The sequence below is a fragment of the Diceros bicornis genome, chromosome 37 (assembly GCF_020826845.1).
Source record: "Diceros bicornis minor isolate mBicDic1 chromosome 37, mDicBic1.mat.cur, whole genome shotgun sequence".
Classification (NCBI taxonomy): domain Eukaryota; kingdom Metazoa; phylum Chordata; class Mammalia; order Perissodactyla; family Rhinocerotidae; genus Diceros; species Diceros bicornis.
Window position 1 is genome coordinate 9,489,966 of NC_080776.1, and position 16,710 is coordinate 9,506,675.

Below are 16,710 nucleotides of genomic sequence, written 5' to 3' on the forward strand. Positions count from 1 at the left end.
GCAGGGTCCCTGGCCGCCGCCAGCGCGCAGGCGCAGGCCGCCCAGTCCCGGCGATTAGGCCGCGTCACGTGACGGGGTCGCCGCTCCGCTGTCACGTGACGTTCGCCACGGCCTCGGCGGCGCTCTCTGCGGCGTGCGCCCCCTTCCGCCTGACGCGCCCCCGGCGGTGGCCGCGCAGCCCTGGCTCCTCGCGGGCTCGGGCAGCGGCTGCAGCGGGGCTATGGCGAGCGGCGGCGGCGGTGGGAACCCCGGCGCGGGTGGGGGCCCGGCGCTGGGCCTCGGCCTGGGCCTGGGTTTGAGCCTCGGCATGGCTGAGGCTACCGGCGAGGCGGAGGAGGAGGCGGCCACGGCCGAGGCGGTGGGACGCCTGGCCACGGCGCTGCGGCTGCGGCTCCGCGGCTGGGAGGCCGTGCTGGCGGCCGCGCAGCGGCTGCTTGTGTGGGAGAGGCCGCTGCACAGCCTGATCACGGCGGCCGCGCTCAACGGCCTCTTCTGGTAACGGCCGCGGAGGAGGGGGCGGGGCCGGGCTGCGCGGGAGAGCGGGGGCGGGAGGGACCGGGAGCCCCAGTCCCCTCTCTGGGGTTGACACCTGCCCTGGGGGAAGGACCCCTCCCCCAGTTCTTAAAGCCTGTTGTCCTCCTGGGTTGGCCGGTTCCTCTGTCTTCGGTCTCGAGCTAGGCCTGGAGGTTCCCATTCCCCCCCATCAGTGGGCGCTTTTCCGCCTTTCGCGATGGATGCGGGAGCCTGTCTCACCCACTCCCCGCTGAGGTCCCTGTCTCTCCCGCAGGTTGCTGTCTTCGTCGTCCCTCCGGCCCATCTTCCTACTCAGCATCTCCCTTTTGGCCTATTTTCTACTGGATCTCTGGCAGCCTCGCTTCCTCCCTGATGTCTCCGGTGAGTGTGATTTCCTTCGTTCAGCAAGCCCCATCGTGCACCTGCTTTGCGCCAGATCCCGCTGGCTGGGTGGAATGGTGAGGGGAATGTACAGCAGGCCCCCTGCCTCCCAGGCGCCACCACTGCCCCAGTTAGGAAATGGAGCATTGCCCCTTTCTCAGAATTACTGTTACTGTGAGGGGGGTAGTTAGGCTGTGGACTCTGCAGCCAGATTGCCTGGGTTCCGTTGTCTGCTGTGCCACTTACCGCGTGTGACCTTGTAAAAGTGGCTCAGTCTCTTCCTCGGTTTCCTCATCTATAAAACAAGGGTGATAGAACTTAACTTCATAGGGAGGTGGAGATTAATGAGTTAATACATGTTATGTGCTTCCGGTAGGACTTCACATGTGATGGAAATGTTAGCTCTTATCGCTGTTTTTTTGTTATCTGTATATTTATTGGATAGGTATTTTGGAGCAACTAGGTGCCAGGCTTGTGGGTGAGTTGCTTGGGATGTAAACATGAATAAGGCATGGTTCCTGTGTTTGCAAAGGGTAAAGTCTAAAGAAGGAGACAGATGTACAAACAACAATAACAATGAAATGTTTTCTGTGATTGGCATCTGAAGAAAGTGCTCTGGGACTGCAGAGGAGGGGCAACTATTTCTGCCTTGGGGAGTGTCTCCCAGAGCCACTACCACTTAGTAACTTGTCCCCCTCCTCTCCCTATAGCATCATCCCCAGAGGAGCCACACTCTGACAGGTGAGTGCAGGCCACCTCTCGAAGACACATGCCCAAACCCTGTCTCACTTTGGTGCCGATGTCACCACGGTGCAGGGCAACACTGCAGCTTCTGCAGGCGCAGACTCCAGCATAGTGAACGGACTGGTAACAAGCTTGGTCCTAGGTTTCTGTGTAGGTGTTTGTGTGCCTGCTGCTTTGGGAGCAGAGGGTTGGGAGCTCTGGGCTTTGCTTCCCAGGACCAGGACAGCCTCCCTTTGGGGGGTGGGGTTGTCTACTTCATAGACTGAAGATCTCACTGGCATTCTCAAGAGGGCTTTGAGTGCCTAGGAAGCTGGTGCCTGAGGCCTCCAGGGCTCATGTCATGTCTCCCCAGTGAGGGTGCGGGGTCAGGCGCCCGGCCGCACCTGCTGAGTGTGCCCGAGCTGTGCAGATACCTGGCTGAGAGCTGGCTCACCTTCCAGATTCACCTGCAGGAGCTGCTGCAGTACAAGAGGCAGAATCCAGCTCAGGTAACCTCCCCCGTGTCATACAACAGTTCCCTGCCCTGTGGGGAAATGGGCGGGGGATGGGGAGGAGTAACGTGGACTCCCTGGTTGGAGACTCTTAAGGAAGAGGGCTGCTGCCTTCTTGAGGCAACATTCACGGCTAGTACCCTGGTCCAGAAGGCAGGCTCGCCTCAGGGCATAAGCTTCTGATGTTCTGACACTATTTCGGACAAGGCAGACCAGTCTGAATTATAGGTGTTTGGCAATGTCAATTGCAGACTTCCTGATTTGGTGGGGTTGGACATCCTTTTGGCTAGACTGGATCATTGCATTCTTAGAGGGCAAATCGCTCCTTCCACCTGCTGAGCAGTAGTTTCTTACCCAGATGAGTGGGGCGTGTGCCTCAGCCCACAGTTCTTCTTAGAGCCCATGCTCTTCTCTGCAGTTCTGTGCTCGTGCCTGCTCTGGCTGTGCTGTGCTGGCTGTGCTGGGGCACTATGTTCCAGGGGTTATGATTTCCTACATTGTCTGTGAGTATGGTCTAACCCCTGCCCTTCCCAAAGCCTTCTCCTTGCCTTCTTTTCCCTGGACCGACCCAAAGAGAGGGCAGTGCTCTCTCTCTGCTTCGTTACCCATTTATGGAGATTTCCAGGGGATGCTGTAGCATCAGTAACAGTGGAAGAGTTGTCTGGGGAGGAGGGCAGTGGATGTGGAGGGAAGAGGTTGACACAGCCTCAGGAAAGGACCTCGTCTTCTTCAGCCCTGTTTGGGGACCAGTTGAACAAGAGCCCTTAAGAAATAGGCATAGGGAGCTCTGAGTGGCCCCTCTAACCCCTAGTGCTGAGTATCCTACTGTGGCCCCTGGTGGTGTATCATGAGCTGATCCAGAGGATGTACACTCGCCTGGAGCCCCTCCTCATGCAGCTGGACTACAGCATGAAGGCGGAAGCTGATGCCCTGCATCACAAACACGACAAGAAAAGTAAGGAGCTCCCATAACCGGTGGGGGTGGGGTGGGGAGGGGCTTGGCTTATGGCTCATGAAATGCATTGGAACTTGGATACTCTCCAGTCCCTTGCCCATGTTTGTCCCCCTCCCCCCAACACTGTCCCTGCTTAGTCACTGCCCTGCCACTCTTTCTGCTCTAGAACGGCAGGGAAAGAACGTGCCCCCCGAAGGTGATGAGCCACTGGCGGAGACAGAGAGTGAAAGCGAGGCAGAGCTGGCTGGCTTCTCCCCGGTGGTGAGGTCCAAGGGAGGGGGGGTGTCAAGTAGAAGGCCGGGGGAGAACCTCTGTGCTTCAGAGCAGCCGCCTCCCAAGGGGGTAGGGGTGCAGGCGGGGGCGGTGCTCCTGGAAGATGGGTTCTCTTATCCCCTCGCCTGTTGTGTCCGTCCTGGCTCTCCTGCAGGTTGATGTGAAGAAAACGGCACTGGCTTTGGCCATTACAGACTCCGAGCTGTCAGATGAGGAGGCTTCTATCTTGGAGAGCGGCGGCTTCTCTGTATCCCGGGCCACGACTCCACAACTAACCGATGTCTCCGAGGGTATGGGAAGCCCTTCACCTCTCTTGATCTTCCTGTTCCCTGTTGTGGGATGGTGGCTGTGCTCTCTGGTTGTTGCCCCCATAAATGTTCTCTTTGGGAAACTGACCCTCTAATTCTGCTCCAAGCTCCTGAACGCCTCAGGCCTGGCCCAGCATTCCCCGTCCTGAGTTCTCACCTCGAACTGATTGCCCTGTTATGGACGTTCAGAACAGCAGGCCTGTTCCTGACCCATTGTTTTCTGCACAGATTTGGACCAGCAGAGCCTGCCAAGTGAGCCAGAGGAGGCCCTGAGCCGGGAGCTGGGGGAGGGAGAGGAGACAGAGCTGGCCCCTCCTGAAGACCTGCTGGGCCCCCCTCAGGCCCTCTCAAGGCAAGACCTGGACTCGGAGGAGGAGGAGGAAGATGCAGCAGCCAAGGAAACCTTGCTTCGGCTCTCGTCCCCCCTCCACTTTGTGAACACACACTTCAACGGGGCAGGGTCTCCCACAGACGGAGCGAAGCTCTCCCCTGGAGGACCAGTGGAGACGCTGAGCCCGGAGGCAGTGAGTGGTGACCTCACCACTCCACCCAGCACCCTCTCACCCCTACTTCGCCTTGCTGAAAGTGACCCCATCCCCTCCCCCTCAGTGCTCCCACCTCTTCCCCAGGACTCACCCCAGCCCCTGCCTGCCCCTGAGGAAGAAGAGGCACTCACCACTGAGGACTTCGAGTTGCTGGATCAGGGGGAGCTGGAGCAGCTGAATGCGGAGCTGGGGCTGGGGCCAGAGACATCCTCGGAGCCCCCTGATGCTCCACCCCCTCCACCCCTGGGGCCTGACACCCTGTCTCTGGTACAGTCAGACCAAGAGGCTCAGGCTGTGGCAGAGCCATGAGCCATGGGGGAAAGAGTTGCAGGCACAGGAGGGCTTCCTGGCTAGGGGTGTCACTGTTTCCTCCTTTCCTTACTACTCTGGGAGGGACAGTACGTGGGAAAGCTGGCTGTCGCATGGTAGCCAATCCACTCTCTGCCTGCCTGCCTGCTATCCCAGGCCTGGTACAGTACCTGGGATTGGTTTTAAGTTTGTAAATAATTTTACATTTGGGTTAGTGGATGTGAAAAGGGCTAGGGAAGTCCTTCCCACGGCCTGCACTTGCCTCCCTGCCTCATCTCTATTCTCATTCCACAATGTCCCAAGCCCTGGTGGTCTGTCCCTTTCTTTTTCCTCCTATCCTCAGGGACCTGTGCTGCTCTGTCCTCTTGTCCCACTTGGTTGTTTAGTTCAGGCACTTTATCATTTTTCTCTCCTGTCCCACGCTCCTCTCTGCTTTATTTCCCTGCTGTGTCCTGTCCTTAGCAGCTCAACCCCCACTCCTGGCCACCTCCTCCTCCCCAGCAGGCCCTGGCTAAGCTGTAGGGAGGCTCCTGTCTGGGAGGCACAGACTAACCCTGGGGTGGTGGGCCAGGCCAGGGGTCATGCACTTAGGTCACTGTAGCCCGGGTACCCTCTGCTGCCCCTTGCCCTAGTTCACCCCGGCCTTTCACGATACAGGAGAAGAGCAGGGATCCCACGGCACAGGCACCAGCACCGTGTTAGTGAGCAGGACTCTGTTGTTGGGGTGAGAGGCTTTCTTACTGTCCTAGGGAGGAGTCGGGAGACCTGCTCCTCTGGGCCGTCGGTGCCCCACGTGTGGTGGGCCCCCTCCTAGGGTCAGGAACTGGACAGTAACATCTGTACAGGTATTGGCTGGAAAAATAAAGCATTGATTGGCTAGAACTGCTGCTGCCTGCCTCACTGCGAGCTGCCCCCCCACGCTGTGCTCTGTGTCCCCCACCCCTTACCTCGGTTCCCAGTCTAGCCCTGGCTGTTTTACGTTGGTGCAAAACAGGACCAGAATCAAGGGTTACCCTGATAGCCCTAACTTGCCCTCAGCCGCCTTCCCTGATGGTGCCATATGTTTAGTGAGATCTAGCATGTGTGAATAAAGTGTATGCAGGAGGAAATTGCCTCGTCTTCCCAATCAATAGAAATTTGGGACCCTAACAATTGTTTCTACCATGTCGCCTACAACCTTAACACTGTCTTAACAAGTCCTTAGCCGTCTACGTGCTAGCAGCTCGCTCAGCCCTGGTTTATCTGCATTGAGAGAACCAAACAGGCGGGACCCATACCTGGATCAAAGCTGATTTCGGGCCGAGGAACACTAAAGAAATGGTCTCTAACCCTTAATGCGTAATGTGTGCTTGGCACTCTTCTGAGTGGTGTGTGTTAACTTGTGTTTCCCTCACACCCTGGGATGTATACTGTTAGTAACTCAGCCTTACAGACAGGTTGACTTTCCGGAAGGCGACAGTCCTAGTGAATGCTGAGCCAGGATCCCATCTCCAGCTGTGTGTCTCCAGCTATTGCCCTGGGAGAGGAAGCCCCTGTCCCTTAAGAGGGCCCAAGTGGGGACACGCTCGAGGACGTGGGAGCTATAGAAGACCAATCTACATCTGGGTTTCACCAAGTAGACTCAGCAGTCCTTGCTCTTGAGGGAAGAACAACATTCGAGAAAGCCCGGAACTGAGCAGATGGCCTCCTTTATCGGTTCACATCCTTGGCCTTCAGCTGGAGGTACCAGATGGCGATGCTACCTGACTTTGAGGTTGACTTCTATGCCACGTCTCTCCAAAGTGTGGGAGAATTTTTCCCTTTCCATTTGTTTCACGTTTGCCTGAGAGACAATCTTTCAGGGTTGATTGAGGCCCTGTCCTCTGCTAGGAAGGAACATAAAATTCATCGTCTAGAGAGTTTTCAGAAGAGAATGAAAAAACAGTTCTTTTTTTTTTAAATGTGATTCTCTTGCTTTTTTTTTTTTTTTGTGAGGAAGATCAGCCCTGAGCTAACATCCATGCCAATCCTCCTTTTTTTGCTGAGGAAGACCGGCTCTGAGCTATCATCTATTGCCAATCCTCCTCCTTTTTTTTCCCCAAAGCCCCAGTAGATAGTTGTATGTCATAGTTGCACATCCTTCTAGTTGCTGTATGTGGACGCGGCCTCAGCATGGCCGGAGAAGTGGTGCGTCGGTGCGTGCCCGGGATCGGAACCCGGGCGGCCGGTAGCGGAGCACGCACATTTAACCGCTAAGCCACAGGGCTGGCTCCAGAAAAAACACTTCTAATCAACAAACAGGCAATTCAAGAAAAGTAGAATTGACCAATCAGAAGGACAATGGCTGCCATATGCCCCACCTTTAATCCATGTCCTTGTTAAACTCCAAGGTTGAAGATAGAGCCAGAAGCCTGTAGCTGGATGAAAACATTCACCATAGGTTTGGAGTTCTATGAGGGTCCATTCTTGACATTCAGGCTGGTCTGATGGTTGCTACACGTTTGTCTAAATTTTTTTGTTATCAGGTGTCCTGGCCATATCCTGCCCCAAGATAAAAGGGACAAGAAGGAAGCTTTTCATATGAGTGATAGAAAAATGAGCAGGAATGTGAAACCTACAATTCGGCTAAACAAAAACCAATTGTAGGAGTACAGGCTGGGGAAAGAAGAGTTGGTTACATGTTTATGTTGCGGGGAGGGCAGTGCACTTTAGTTAACTATATGCTCAAATCGCTAATAGTGTAATGTCGCTGCTCATAAGCTTAATTTAACTTTAGGCTGCATTACTGGAAATATAGTTTCCAAAACAAGCTAATACCTATAGTGTACTGTACACAAGTTAAAATACTGCCAGAGGGTGGCCTGCTACGCTTGTGGACAAATCGACAAATTGCAGTGTGCCCAGGAGAAGATCGCCAGGGATGAAGGCAGAAAATTGTCATATGGGAAACCATTGAAGGAACTGAGAACGTTTAAGCCAAGAAGAGAGAGCTGAGTCGGGTCACATTAGCCCCCTTCAAACTTTGGAGGGTTATCTCTAGGGCTTCAGAGGACAGAAATTAAATCTTTGAGAAGAGTTTGATTAATAATAGTGCTAGGCAGAATTTGTTTTTCTGGTCAAGGGATATTGCAAAACAGAGTAGATTTAAATGATCTTTAAAAGTACAAAGATCACGGGGGCTGGCCCGGTGGCATAGCGGTTAAGTGCGCGCGCCCGGGGTTCGCAGGTTCGGATCCTGGGCACGCACCAACGCACCGCTTGGCAAGCCATGCTGTGGCGGCTTCCCATATAAAATGGAGGAAGATGGGCATGGATGATAGCCCAGGGCCAATCTTCCTCAGCAAAAAGAGGAGGATTGGCATCGGATGTTAGCTCAGGGCTAATCTTCCTCACCAAAAAAAAAAAAAAACAGTACAAAGATCAAAGATTCTAAGAATCGTTAACTCCATCATGGAAGGACAATATATCACCACATTGTTTTGCTTTTAATGTCCAACTAAAGTCTCCTTGGGCTTCCTCCACCTGCTCTCTTTACTGTTGGTTTTTCATTGGGTCTGTCACTGGCTCAGTTTTCTTCACACTCTGCCTGGGCGGTTTCATGTGTTCACCCATTTAGTTTCCACTCATATGCCAAAGACTTCTAAATCTTAGCTCAGCTTCTTTCCCAGAACTTCCAACTAGGCGTTTCCACTTGAATGTCCCATGGGTACCTTCTGCTCAACATACCAAAAACTGAACACATGCTCTTTCCACTCTGTGCTCCACCCCCCACCTCCCCTAAACAGATAGACTTTCTCTGTATTTTCCATCTTGCTTGCTGGCACCACCAACTATGAAGGCCTGCTTCTCCCTCATCCCACACCCAGTCCATCACCAGTTGCTGCTAATTTGATGTCCTAATTATTTTTTGATTCTGCCACCTCCAGCATAGCCCTGATTCATATCCTTCTCATCTCTCACCTGGCTCACTGCAACAGTTTCCCTGCCCACATTCGTGTCCCCCACCCGAAATTCATGCCCAACAAATTGGTTAGATTATTTAAAAATATAAATGTGATGACCTTTCTGCTATTTAATGTTAATCAAAGGCTCCCCTCCTACGGGATATCATTCAAGCTCCCTGATATGGTTAAGAAGCCTTCTGAGATCTGCCCCTGCCCTATCTTGCTCTTTACACTACAGCGTTAAACCCCAAGCAGCTTTGTTCTTCCCTCTGCTCAGCTGCGCTGCACTCCCCCACCCCTGCTGTACACACACATGCACACACACACACGCAGTATCCCTCCACTTGGCAAACACTTCACTTGTCTTTTAAAATGTACTTCAGGCCACACCTCATCTTCAAAAATTTCCCTATGTCCCACATCACCCACCCCCCACCCGCCATATCAGACCTGCTCTCCTAGTGCTCCCTCCATATACTTCTGTTTTTCCACATATCCCTTGGAATCTTCATTATCTCTATATGAGTATGGTATATGTGTCTATGTATAGCCTCCACCATACTGTTGTTTATTCTTTTTTTTTTTCGTGAGGAATATCAGCCCTGAGCTAACATCCATGCCAATCCTCTTTTTTTGCTGAGGGAGACTGGCCCTGGGCTAACATCCATGCCCATCTTCCTCCACATTATATGGGACGCCACCACAGCATGGCCTGACAAGCGGTGCATTGGTGGAGCCCAGGATCCAGACCCGGGCTGCCAGCAACAGAGCGTATGCACTTAACCACTATGCCACGGGGCCGGCCCCCATACTGTTTATTCTTGAGGGCAGGGACTATGTTTTAATGGTCTGCATATTCCCAGAGCCCAGCACAGTGCCTGGCCCATAGCAGATGCTCAAGAACTGTTTATTGGACTAAAGTGGACTGGTGGACTAGGGTAAACAGTCCTACTTTTTGAAGCAGCCAACGTAAATAGATTTTGGTGATTCATACACATCTGTTGACAGTAAACAACTTGCCTTTGTTATTGTTCCAGAGAGGATGGAAGCTAAGTTAAAATAACCCACAGATAGACTTGTGAGCTCTTTGTTCTGGACTAGGTTAAAGGCAATGAAAATGATCTAGATTTGCAGGTTCATATTTTGGCTGGTTTTGGGACTAAAAGAGTTTACAGTAAGATTGCCCAACCAACTTGATCTTCTGTGATTGCATCAAATTACCATGTTATTTCAAAAACAATTTTGACTAAACTATTTAGACTCAACAAAATAGTTTGATCAAAAATCCAATTACATGTATTAGTGCTTGCTTGAAAAATATGTGACTCTGCAGAAATGGAATAAGGTCAAAAGAAGTCTGGGTTTTTTCATTTTAAGTATAAAAAGTCAGTTGACTCCACTTCAAAAATATCAATTTCATAAAAGATAATGAAAAACTGAGGAACTATTCAAGATTAAAAAGGAGACCAAACAGACAACAATAAATGCAAAGTGTGATCTTGGATTGGATCCAGTGTGGGACAAAAAAGTTACTATAAAGGACACTATTGGGACAACCAGTAAAATTTGAATATGGATTGTATATTAGATAAAAGAGCGTATCAAGACCAAATTTTTTGAATTTGATCATTTCACTTTGGTTATATAAGAGAATACCTTTATTTTTAGAATACACATTCTGAAGGTTTTAGAGGTGAAGTGTTATATTCTCTGCAAATTATATCAAATGGTTTCGAAATGTAAATAAAGAAATAAGAATGAGTATGTGAATATATGATGAGCATGTGTGGAGAGAGAGAATGATAAAGCAAATGCGGTAAAATGTTGGGAAGAAACACGTATAATAAATAAATGTGTACACAGAAATAAATATAATACACAGAAGTTTGCTATTCAATGGATAAATACATTGTCTTATATTCAGACAACTAAATTGAATAAATAAAATACAATTAAACATAAGTGAATCTTATAAACAAAATATTGATTACAAGAAACTAGACACAAAAGAATATATGATGTATGATTCCTTTTGTATAAAGTATATTGTTAGAAGTCAAGATAGTGGCTACATTTGGGGGCAGGGGAGCAGTGACTGGAGGAGTCTCCTGGGGCTAGTAATGTTTTATTTCTTGGTCTGGGTAATGGTAATGTGGAAGTGTTCAATTTGTGAAAATTCATTGACCTGTGTACGTTTCTGTGTGTTACACATCAATAAAAAGTATCAATACCAAAGTGTGCTGATGATCTATTTCTGCATAACAAATTACACCAAAACTTAGCAGCCTAAAACAACAATTATCTCACACTATTTCTGAGGATCAAGAATCTGGGAGCAGCTTAGCCGGGTGGTTCTGGTTCAAGGTCTCCCACGAGGTTGCAATGAAGACATCAGCCAGGGCTGGCTGCAGTCATCTGAAGGCTTGACTGGGGCTGGAGGGTCTGCTTCCAAGATGGCGCACTCACACAGCAGTTGGCTAGAAGCCTCAATTCCTCACTTACTGTTGGCAAAAGGCCCCAGTTCCTTCTCACACTAACCTCTCCTTATGGCTGCTTGAGTGTCTTCATAGCATGACAACTACCTTCCCTAGAGCAAGTGATTCAAGAGAGAGCAAGAAGGAAGCCACAATGCTTTTTATGACCTAGCATCAAAAGTCACACTCCATCACTTCCACCATATTTTCTTCATTAGAAGCAAGTCACTGAGTCCAGCCCACATTCGAAGGGAGAAGTAGCAAAGAATTTGTGAACATATTTTAAAACCACCACAGCAAGCTTATCTGGAAATTATATTAAAGGATTTGGACTGACAATCTATATTAAATAAAATAAAGACAATGTATCAACACAAGAGAAATGAACAAATATAGTAATAACTAATAATATACACAAACAACGAATAATATACGTTTGTTAATTTATTTGGTATATGTCAGTCATAGATCTAAGTGCTTTACATGCACTCTTTTGTGTAATCTTCACTACCGTGCTTTGATGTTGGAACCCACTTTTCCTCCCATTTTACAGATGAGGAAATTGAGGTTTAGTGTGGCATGATGGCTTACCTAAAGTTACACAGCTGGTTGTAATGACAGTACCGTTTTCCGATATTATGGTATTCTCACATATCCTCATATTTTAAAGTACCAAAACCAGAATTCTAGTTGAGGTAAAACCGTTCTTTCAGCATTTGGAAAAGAAATCTGAATTCTGAATCATTTATAAGTGAGGTGTAACTGCATTCAAAATTTGAACACACAAAAGTTTGTTTGTTTAGAAGGCATTGTTGCATTCCACAGACTTCAAGAGGAGGGAAAAATGTCAATACACAAAACGAGCTTCTATTATAAGAATAATTACTCTAGTTCAAAGACACTTTAAACCAGGAGACTTAGGAACAGGGCAACATTAAAATTAATATAGATTCTCTGCATCAGAATCTCAATCTATTTTCAGGGAAATTAAAGAAGGTGGAACAAATCAGAAACGTTCCATTTGAAACAAAAAGTAGAGCTTGCTAGAAATTTAAAGAAAAAAATCACATCCACCTAGAGAAACAAAAAAATGTCTTTAAAAAGATCTCCTCAAAGTTATCGAGCAAGAGATGAGATTATTTGAACAAGGAGTCATAGAACTACACTTGAAGTTAAATTTATAACCATCTTCTCACATTCTCTTGAGTACTGTAACACCAGAAAGAGCTTTATCAGCAGCTAGAAAAATCTGCACAAAAAATACACTTACAACTTAACAGTGACACCTTTATATATTTTCTTGAAATCACTATTTTTATAAAGAGCAAATAATTTTATTTTTAAAATTTATTATTACATTTTAATGTTCATTGGTGTTATTTGGTGTTATCATTACTTTAAAATAATATTTTATTAATTTTATATGCTAATAATTTATATTAAAATAATAATGTATATTTAACAATCATATTTTTTAAACCTACATTTTTACATTTAGCTATGTGCGTATATATATATATATATATATGTATGTCTGTCTTTCAAAGATATTAGGAAACTTTATTTTTTAAAATGCTGCACATTTTGCTTAAAAAAGAAATTACTGTTTTATGTAAATAAATACTGAAACACCAGCGAAGTCACTTGCTCTGATCTGTCAGTCTCTAATAGCTAGTAATTACTGGCAGTGGGATTTGAACTCAGTCAGAATAGCTGCAGTATTACATTTCATCTAAATCGGGGTTTCTCAACTATTGAATGACTATATGTGCTGTTGACATATGAGCCAGATAATTCTTTGTTGGTGGTGACAAGGACTGTCCCGTTCATTGTAGAATGTTTGGCAGCATCCTTGGCCTCTACCTATTAGATCCAGGAGCACCCTCCCCGCCCCACCCCTCGAAGCAAAATTGCCCCTAGTTGAGAACTGTTGATCTAAGTTATACTGCCTTCTGGCTAGATGAAAAGAATACTAAAATTGGAATCAAGATTTGAATTTGAATCCTAGTTTTACCATCTGCATGTAGACATTTCTAAGCAGACATTTCAAAATAATACAAAAATTACCTGGCTGTTCGGTTTCTGCCCATTTCTCCCCTCTAATTTGATATTCCAATCACAGGACAACAAGGATTTGCAATTCTCCATTCTGGTCCATCACTCCTTTGCATTTGTGTCTCTCTCAGTTGAAAAGACTTTTCCCTACTTTCGATCTGGACAAGTCTGACTCATTCTTCAAGACTGCTGTTTTCTTATCTTTTCTTTCCTATTTTTCCATTTATTTATCTTTTTACTGTACTTTCTAAAATATTTTCTCAACTTTACATTGCAACCTTTCTTCTGGATTTTTTATTTCTGTGATTGTATTTTTTTATTTCTAAGCACTTTGTTTTCTGAATATCCCTTTTTATAGTTTCTTGCTCTTGTGTGTCAGATGAAAAATCTGATCTCAGAAAATATTATATTAATCATTATTAATACATTATATTATTATTAATATATTAATTATATTTTTATGTTCCCTGCATTGTCCCTGTTCTCCCCCCACCCTGCCCATCCTGCATTGGTTTCTTTCTTTTGGTCTCTCATGGTAGAAGTAGATTGCCCCTCAAATCCTAGTTTGCTCCTACATATTTGAGCAGAGGCTCTGAGCAGAGGCTCTTTTTGTTTTTCCTTTCGGTGAGGAAGATCAGCCTTGAGCTAACATCCGTGCCAATCCTCCTCTTTTTGCTGAGGAAGACTGGCCCTGAGCTAACATCCGTGCTGATCTTCCTCCACTGTATGTGGGACTCCGCCACAGCATGGCCTGACAAGCGGTGTGTTGGTGCGCCCCCGGGATCCAAACCCGGGTCGCCGGTAGCGGAGGGTGCACACTTATCTGCTACTCCACGGGGCTGGCCCTGAGCAGACGCTCTTTAAAGCCCAAGTGAATGCTCTCTAGGCATAGGTAGGACTTATTGGTTGGCATCTTCCCTGTAGGCTGATTTGGCAGAGACAACCACTTTGTTGGGAACCCGCAAATGCCAATATCCATGGATCTTTTCTCTTAGGCTGTTCGTTCCCCTAGAGAAGAATTTTGCAACCTCCAGCCTAGGGAGCGTAAACTTGGCTGCCAGCGCTCTAGAAGCCAGGTGACACAAGGCTGTGGTTCCTCCTCCTCTCCACCTCCAGTTGTGTCTAGTGACCCTAAGCCCAGAGTCCCTCTGGTTCACTCTCTCTAGATAGTACACTCCTGCCTCCTGCTGGGGTGAGAGACGGGCAACCACCTGGCCGCCCAGATTAGAGGAAGCAATCTGGGAATCTAACTGCTCCTTGTATCGATTTTAAGTCCATCCTTCTGTTTTCAGCCCCGGCCTTCCAGGCCACCTTCAGAAGTCCTCGTTGCTTCCCATCCTGAGCCTTTCCAAGGGTCTGCAGTCCAAACTGGCTTGCTCCTTGTTGTTTGCCACTTAGGTTGCAGCTTTCTCAGATCCCCAGTCATCCCTCTTCCTTTAGCTTTCCATCTTCCAAAGAAAGCATCTTTGTCATATCTCCACGTATTCTTTCTTCTTCCGTACTCTATTTTTTTGCTGTTATTTTAGTGGAGTTTGAGAAGGGAGCAAACATAAAATGGTGTGTCTAATCTATCATGTTTAACAGAAAGTCCCTTTTCCACCCTCCTCATCACTTGGGCACTCAATCTCCTCCGTGCTCTACTTGGGAGGATAATATGTAAGATTTGCAATGCTCTGGGCATGTCCTTCCTGTGGCTGGAATACCTTCAGCATCTTGTCTGCCTGGAGACCTCTCATTGTCCATCCCAGCCTCACTCCTGGGCATTACTGGCTCTCTTATCTGTGTTCCCATAGCCTCTGTACATCCATTAGCGCATGGTTTTCAAACTGGGAGTCAGGAAATTAGTGGGTCATGAAATCAATTTAGTGGACCTTAAACAGTATTTATTTTATATTTATATATGTATATTGAGATGAGAATAAGATATATTTCTTACTGTGAGTCAAGGTTGAATAAGTTTGAAAGCCACTGTATCAGGCTACTTTTCACTTTGAGTTAGTCGTTTATGTGTCATTATGACTAGGGATTGAACAACTTGAGAGTAGAGACCATGAGTTATTCACGCTCTCTGTGCCCAGGACCTAGTGTAAGATCTGACAAGGCTTGGTTAATATTTAGCAAATTGAATCAAATATATATGAAGTCACTGTGTAACCTGTACAGTCATATGAATTTGAACTATGTGCCTAAACTAGGAGTCTATAATTAGGTCACGGGAGAGCTAGGGCAAGTGACTGGGTATTGTTGCAAAGATTGTATATCACACACCTGAGAGAGCAAGGCAGCTCTCAGCGAAGGCAGAGCCATGCTGGTCTACCAATCTCCTGGGATCTGAAGCCAGTTCAAATCAAAGAGCTTCCCCATCCTGGTTATGTCACTTAGATATTTAAGTACCTTGCTCTGATTCGGTGTTTGATTATTGATGACCCACAGAGAGATTTGGGGTTTTCCACTAACACTCTGAGAAAACCACCGCTTAAGATTCCTCTTTCCAGTTTGTTAACAACGAGGCATAGAGTAGATTTTTGGGAGGCAATGTTGTACAATGAAAGAACACAGGACTTCAGGCAATACAAAAATCTGGGTCCAGATCCCCTTTCCAGAAGCAAGTAACTGAATCTCTCTCAATCTCAGTTTTCTTCTCAGCAAAATGGGAATACATAATATCTACTTCAAAAGGTTTTCATGAGGGATTAAATAAACTAACACACGAGTAAGAGCAGGACAGGACAGTTAGCAAAACAGTTCTTTCTTTCCCTTTCTGTACATACTGTTTCTGTAAGTCGATTGAGGAGGTGGAAAACCACTAAACAGACACCACTAAATGACTATTCGTGTAGAATTGGGCCCGAGACACTCTTGCTGGCATTCTCGCTTTGACCTTGTCTTCCTTAAACCTGCTGATGCTGAGATAAGAGGTGTCTGGCTGTGATTACACCTGTTAATTTGTAGAGGAGCTGATTTCTGCTGTTCTGATGGGAGGCTGCTAATCCCCCCACAACCGAAGTTCAAAGCTACTTAGCAGGTCTGCGTAGGCTTTCTTGGTCTACAATAAAAGAGACCTGAGCAATGCTCAGCTGTCAAGTGATATCTTCTGACACAGCTTGTTCAAGGTGGAAAATGTTGTCAGATTTCTCTTTGTGTTCTCCTTTATTCCATTGTTCAGGAAGCAGGAAACCTACATCCAAACTAAGTATGAGAGAGCGGTGACTTTGGTCTGCTCATCACCTTTTTTAAATCTTGGGAAGCTCCTGGGCTGTTGATCACCACAGGACTACTACCCACCAATCAGGAAATGTTTTGCATGAGAAAAGAGAAGCTGTGAGGGCTTCACTTTCTCGTGGTCTCTGAGGTCTCTGAGGCAAGTCTGTCACGGCAGACAGAATGTTTTCTGTCTCGTGCCGAGCACGAGACATTCTGGCTCGTGCTCAAGAGAGAGCTGCAAAGATTTTATTTTTCAAGTTCTCTAAGACTTGGGTTATCTGAGCATTCATGGAGTGGGAGCAGGGAGAGAGGCAGTATTTATCTTTGTTTAGTCTGCTCCAGACAAGGTTCCCAAACTAGAAGCCTACAATTCTAAAGTGACTGATGAATGTAGAGTGAAAAAAATGAACAAATAAAAATCTTGCGATCAAATGATTATAACTTAACATGAAAAGAATTATTTAAAGTCTGACAGTTGTATATTAGGACAAAATCAAAGCATTTATAAAGCCTTGGAAGTAATTTAAAATTAAAA

General features: G+C 46.9%; 1 protein-coding gene across 1 annotated transcript; it reads left to right on the forward strand.

The window, feature by feature from the left end:
- The first annotated feature begins 154 nt into the window (after window positions 1–154).
- Window positions 155–5,867, forward strand: RETREG2 (reticulophagy regulator family member 2). The gene is made up of 9 exons (XM_058533037.1): window positions 155–495; window positions 788–894; window positions 1,605–1,635; window positions 1,991–2,126; window positions 2,548–2,632; window positions 2,941–3,084; window positions 3,251–3,345; window positions 3,512–3,647; window positions 3,894–5,867. Exons 1-9 carry the CDS (start codon window positions 221–223, stop codon window positions 4,517–4,519), a joined length of 1,635 nt encoding a protein of 544 aa, XP_058389020.1. The 5' UTR covers window positions 155–220; the 3' UTR covers window positions 4,520–5,867.
- Window positions 5,868–16,710: the final 10,843 nt, after the last annotated feature.

Coding starts and splice junctions, on each gene's coding strand:
- RETREG2 (XM_058533037.1), top strand. CDS start 221: ATGGCGAGCGGCGGCGGCGGTGGGAACCCCGGCGCGGGTGGGGGCCCG. Junction 496..787: donor GCGCTCAACGGCCTCTTCTG/GTAACGGCCGCG, acceptor TCTCTCCCGCAG/GTTGCTGTCTTCGTCGTCCC. Junction 895..1,604: donor CTTCCTCCCTGATGTCTCCG/GTGAGTGTGATT, acceptor CTCTCCCTATAG/CATCATCCCCAGAGGAGCCA.